This window comes from Cryptomeria japonica, chromosome 5, assembly GCF_030272615.1.
Source record: "Cryptomeria japonica chromosome 5, Sugi_1.0, whole genome shotgun sequence".
Taxonomy (NCBI): Eukaryota; Viridiplantae; Streptophyta; class Pinopsida; order Cupressales; family Cupressaceae; genus Cryptomeria; species Cryptomeria japonica.
Genome location: NC_081409.1, coordinates 865,140,428 through 865,146,698, shown reverse-complemented (window position 1 = coordinate 865,146,698; position 6,271 = coordinate 865,140,428). Strand labels below are relative to the sequence as shown.

Below are 6,271 nucleotides of genomic sequence, written 5' to 3'. Positions count from 1 at the left end.
GAGTACGTAAACAACACTAACGAAACATGATTACTCTTCTTTTACATTTTTTTCATTAACCTATAAAAATAAGATCATTTAAATTTTTGTAGAGTTCTACTTTGTAGATTAACTTGAGTTAATCTATAAAACAAAACCCTAGATACTAAAATAATAATTTAATGTATGAAAATATAAATTCTGAATTAATGAAAAAATAAATAAAAATCCTAAAGTTAGGAAATCCACACTGAAATATCTTTAGAATTTCAATTTTCTTGGAAGGTGCCCCCAAAATGGGTGACCCTGGCTTCATCACTGGATTTGCTAGTTATGCTATTCAGTTGGCTTGGGATCAGATAATGCATCACATCAACATTGCCATCCGATGCAAGAAAGAGTTGGATGCCCTCAAACTTCTGCTTCCCAGAATTCAAGCAATGAATGTGGAATTGCAGGAGTATCGAAAAGCTTTGAACTCTGGCAAAATGAGTACGTCACCTCACCATCCTTTGCCCTCCACAGTCAACAGCTGGTTGAACGAATTGAATGCCCTTCTGGAGGAAGCATCTGATTTGGCCCAGTACTGCAGTGTACGCTCATACTTTTATCTCTTTTCTCGTTACAGAACGAGCAGAAAGATCAGGCACCTCATTGACAATCTAGAAAAGCATATAGCCTGCGCACCTTCTGTTGCTTTTCTGCACCAACTGCAGCAGCATGTCGCGAATCGGCAAGTGCTTGAGCAGATTAAAGAGAGATTGGATTATCTTAATCATAGTACTTCAGCAGTGGCCAGCGCATCTGGAGATCTCTTTCCATCCATTTATTCGGCCACTTCCAACAAGAAGTATATTGAGAAGGCAGTCATTGTGGGACAGGATTCTGAATCAAACAGACTTGTGGAGCTGATTGATTCACAGCAGCACAAAAATGTGTCTCGTTTAGGACTAGTTGGGAAGGGTGGGGCCGGTAAGACTCTGTTACTCAAACGAGTCTTCAACAGTGACCAGGTACAGAGTCTCTTTCGCAATGATTTGATGCTTTGGCTTACTGTTTCACAGAATCCATCTTTCAATACTCTCCGAGACGATCTTGTGAAACAAATATCTGTTCAAGTAAATGAAAGATTGGACAGTAGAGAGGAAGACCATGTGAAAACATGGTTGAATGAATGCATGAGAAAGCACAAATTTGCCCTATTTTTAGATGATATTTGGGAAACAAGTGCAGCCTCGCTGTTAGAGGAGCTATGTGTGCCCCATTCTCCACACCACAAGTCTAACATCATCATTGCCACTTCCAGAACTAGTAGTGTGGTCTCACAGTTGGGTGTTCGGCCTTCATCACTCATCGAAATGCAAGATTTGACTGAGGACGACGGTTGGAGATTGTTTTCTTTCTATGCATTTCCACACAGCGATGGAATTTTGCCCATGAGCATTGACCAAGAAATAGCGAGGAGTGTCTGCAAGGAGTGTCATGGGGGCCTTCCGTTAGCCCTCAAAGTAATTGGGAAGGCAATGGTAAGCGTCACTCTGTCAAATGAATGGGAATTGACAGTCAAGAAGTTGCTACAATGCTTTGGCCGACGTGGCTGGCTATGGCATTTCCTTGCAGTTGTGCTTCCTCTGCCTTGCTGCTTTCTCAAAAGGTCATGTCATCTATTCTAATGATGCCATTGACTACTGGATTGGAAAAGGGTTGGTGGCCGGAAGGGATCCTCTTCAAATAGGAGACACATACGTCATTCTGTTACCGGATCGATGCCTTATTGAACCAATCCAGAAGGATTATGACGGAAAGGTAATCTGCTTCAGGGTACATGATGTTCTGCATGACTTAGCACAACAAATTGCTGAGAAGGAAGAAAAATGCTTCTTCCAGGCAAGCAAAGGCTTACAGGAGTTTCCTATGGTCGATTGCGCAGGACATATCAGAATTTCATTAGAAGAGAACAGTTTGACTAGGGTTCCTAAAGAAATCCGAGCTCCTTATATCCGCTCCCTGCTACTCTCTTCTAATCCTTCTTTGACAGAAATTCCAAAAGAAGTGATTGGGAGTATGACCGCTCTCAGGGTCCTGGATTTGTCACGGACTGCCCTCCAGTCGTTGCCAGAAAACATGGGATGTTTGAAGCGTTTAGTTTACCTCGGGTTATCCTTTGTGCCACTCAAGAGACTGCCCAACTCTGTCACTGCTCTTAAAAACCTGCAAATATTAGATCTTTATCGATCTGATATTACACAACTCCCGTCCGGCATTTCTAAGTTGACTTCTCTAAAACTGTTGGACGTTAGTTTCTGCAAACATCTGCAGTGGAAGCCTTATGGGATCTCACGCCTTACGTCCCTGGAGTACCTGGATGCATTTGCTTCTTCAAATATGCAGTGGAACAAGTGCAGAAGGGATCGGCTTCCAATTAGTGATTTGGGCACCCTAAACAAACTGAAAAGGTTGGGGCTCCATAATAATGGTGAGATAATTCAGAAAGGAATGTTGGGAACCATGAATCAGGTGGAATATCTATGTATGCATCTGACGGGTACGGAAAGCCTACCACAAGACATAATTTCCATGTCAAAATTGAGAAAACTTTTATTAACATGTCCTCAGTTAGTCCAGATAGAAAATTCATTTTGTGAATTTCAAAAGCTGGGTTATCTTAGTTTGTTCGATTGTGGCATGTTGAAACAACTACCTAACTTGCACAATCTTCTAAGTCTAAAGAACCTGCATATCGTTGAGTGCCCCAACATTGAGAAGTTTCCAGAGGAATTTGGCAAGAAGGGGTGATTTCCTAAGTTGGAGATATTTTCAGTGGTGAAGCTGAGGAAGCTGGAGCAGCTGCCAATAGTGGAAGAAGCAGCACTGCCTTCACTTAAAACATTGACAATAATGAAGTGTGAGGCATTGCAGAGGCTACCACAGTGTTATTGGAATTTGAAGAGTGTAGAGAAGATAAGAGTGTATGGTTGTTCAAAGGTTCTATTTGTCATGGCAGAGGAAGAAAGCTTAATCAAGACAAAGATTAAGGTGCAAACAATAACATTATCTACGATAGAAACTCAAACATCGGAAGAACGGTATCATGATATTCTTCAGGGGGGTGAACATTTTTATTATGGTGAATTTTGGTGTAGTGAGATGTTTCAGCTTTTTGCTGGCATTAATCGATTTTATTTGTTCTGAATTATTTCATTCAAAATAGTGGTATATAAATAATTTTAATGTTATGTTCAAATATAAATTGTAGATAAAAAAAAGGTTTCTATTTAATGTTTCTATTTTTGTGTTTTATATAACATTATATATTACAAATTTACTATTGTGATTTGACAATTCTTTGTTATACATTATGTTAGAATTAATTCATTTCAATAAGTGTCTTGTTAATTTTGATAATATTATATAATTTAAATTTATTTGTATAATGAGTCATATGATGCGACCTTATCTACAGTTCTGAAATTGTATATCATTTAGAGTTTTAGTGTTCAAGATTATTGCTTATAACTATATTATATTACATACTTAATCAACAAGAATTATTATTTTTTATTGAAATCAATTTTACAATGAGTTGTACTTTATTAAACTTAATTTAATGATAAATCTTTATCCTTGTTCTTATTAAAGAGAAGCATTTGTATTTTTGAATTTTACATAATTTTTGGTATATGTTCTATATTTATTAGATTGCAATTTGTTTATTTTCATTAGTTTGATCTATAAAACTATATAATTTAAATTTATTAGGAAAAAAACATCTTGCATATTATGTTGTTTATTTGTAGATTTTGTGCCATACAATTTGACCTAATGTATATAATTAAAACATTTATATTGTACAATAATATAAAATTTGTAAAAAGTACGTTGTTATATCATCAATTTACACACCAAAATGATTGAGTTGGACGAGTAGAAACATGCATTTATAGACAATCATTGGTCAACAAAATTTTTGCAAATAATTGGAATTTGAAAATCACAAGAGAGATTTTAAAATTTCCCTTATAGATAAATTTAAAGCATCGTCTCTACATCATCAAGCCTCATCTTGTTGCATTTATTGTCAAGTTTCTTTAGAAAAATGTACAACAACCTTCTATGAACTTGACTTGCATCTAAGATAAGCCAAAATCTTTACTTCTCACCTCGAAGAGAGTCATACACTACATCTTAATGCAAACATTTTTCAAGTATATTTTACAAGATAAAAGGCAAGTCAATCTTCAACTATTGTATCAATCTCAAACCATGACAATGGAATAAAACCACATCCAACATAAATCAATCTAGGACTAGTCCATGTGGCAAGACATTGATCAATAATATAGCCTTGACTAGAATTTTAATGCAATCTTTTGTTATTCAATGTTCGAAATTAGGCTTAAGACTAGGTAAAGTGAGAGAGGCCCAAACTTTTACAGAGTAGCCAACCAAGAAGGAAGAGAGAGGATCTTACAAGCCGTGAGACAACCAAAACCAAAAAAGAGAAAAGCCTTTTTTGAAATAGAGGCTTTTGGCTAGAGAAACAAACTAATGGGAATGAGCATCCCGATCCTACATTAGATTCATGTTTAGAGTTCAACGAGGCTTAGGTAAGAATCCCAAACCAACTTCCAAAACAAAGGGATTTTGTTATTCAATTTAAATTATATTTTTTTCACTCTAACTTTTTTTAAGTATATTTATATTAGCAAACTATCATTCTAAAATAGATAAGTGTTTATACCTCTCTATGATCCTATTAAAAATTTATTATATTTGATCTTAAGATTGATGATAATTAGATAAATATTTTATTTTATTTTACTTGTTATTAAAGCAAGTAGAATCATCTTTTGGATTAACTGAATATTTAGTAAATAGATAGTTTAGGCTATCCTACCAAATAAAATAAACACTAATTCAATTGCCAATCTAGGCTCCTTGATCCATTGAAATTACTTGTCTATATGTGACACATAAATTATGTATAAGAAAATTGAGTCATTTTTCTTAGCTAATATACGATAGATAATATATTTACTTTGCATCATAATATCAAAGTATAAGAGAATGAATGTATATAAATATGTACTTGTATTTCAATCAATCTTTTATGTAATTTTAAAAGTGGGTATACAATCCTTTTTGAGGTTCAATTTTTCTAGATAATTTTTTGTTAGTTGTCACCCATTCATTTTGAGCCAAAACAAAACAAGGCAACATTAAGAGAAGATCGGAAAATTAGATATGTTCAGTTTTATTTTAAAGCAATTAGTGATCAAAACTAAGTGGGAATGTTGGAATAAGTTATAATAAGTCCCACATCAACGAGAAGAACTATAGTCTTGCATGGGTTAAAAATAGATTTTTTCAAAAGAGATTTTACGTGATAATTATTTGTATTTGTAATTTACATATAGAGTTGCATGATAAGTTTCTAGAAAATTTTTAATGTGTTTAAGAACTCTATATAATGAAATAATTATAGTGCATTATTTATATTTGATCTCAGATCAATTGATCACATCATGTAATCAATTTAAATGAATAATAATTCTTGTATGCATTTTTGTCTCGTGTATAATTATTTCAATGTATTCAATTTGCTTGAGTTTAAAGCTTTTCTATGCTACGCTTGTTATCATGAAATTTCCAGGATTGTAATTTTTTGCACATTTTTCAGTATTTGAATAGAAAAAGTCAGAAGGAAGGACAAAAATAAGAAGGGTTGCAGAGCAGCGAGGTTCCTGCCAAGGAGTACAAGAATAGTTGTGTGTTTGTTTTGTTGTGTTAATGACAGGTTTGAAAGAATAACCCAACTTGTTGTTGATGTCACTCATAGAAACTTAGAGTCTATTTTATTTGTATCCATTGAAATTAATAAACTTTCTAAAGCCAAAAAGATGGATGATGTACTCGATTTGATAATGTCCTTTAAGGACTGAAGCAATTGGGTAGTGTACTCAATTACTACATATTTTGTTTATTAATTTTTTGACTAGTGCTTATGTTAAGGTGTCATTTGACTAGTGTTTATGTTAAGGTGTTGTTTGTGATCATAAGTTAATTCTTGGATTGCATAGCTTCCTTGGATGGAGAGTGTGTTAGCAACAACCCGATTTTGGCTAATATATTTTGAATGATCTTTTGGGGGAAATAATGTAGATAGGAATGCCAAATTGCATATAGTCTCAATGTACAAGCTACTCAGTAAAAAAAATATAGAAAATGACTATTCAAAGTATATTACGATGTATGTATTCAAAATATAGAAAATGATTGTTCAAAGTATATT

At 34.1% G+C, this 6,271-nt stretch overlaps 1 protein-coding gene across 1 annotated transcript; it reads left to right on the top strand.

Annotated features, from left to right (window-relative positions):
• Positions 1-275: 275 nt before the first annotated feature.
• On the top strand, positions 276-3,171 carry LOC131036379 (probable disease resistance protein At4g27220). Its single transcript, XM_059221156.1, has 3 exons — positions 276-1,505; positions 1,600-2,524; positions 2,801-3,171. The coding sequence occupies exons 1-3, from the start codon at positions 276-278 to the stop codon at positions 3,169-3,171; spliced, it is 2,526 nt and encodes an 841-aa protein (XP_059077139.1).
• Positions 3,172-6,271: the final 3,100 nt, after the last annotated feature.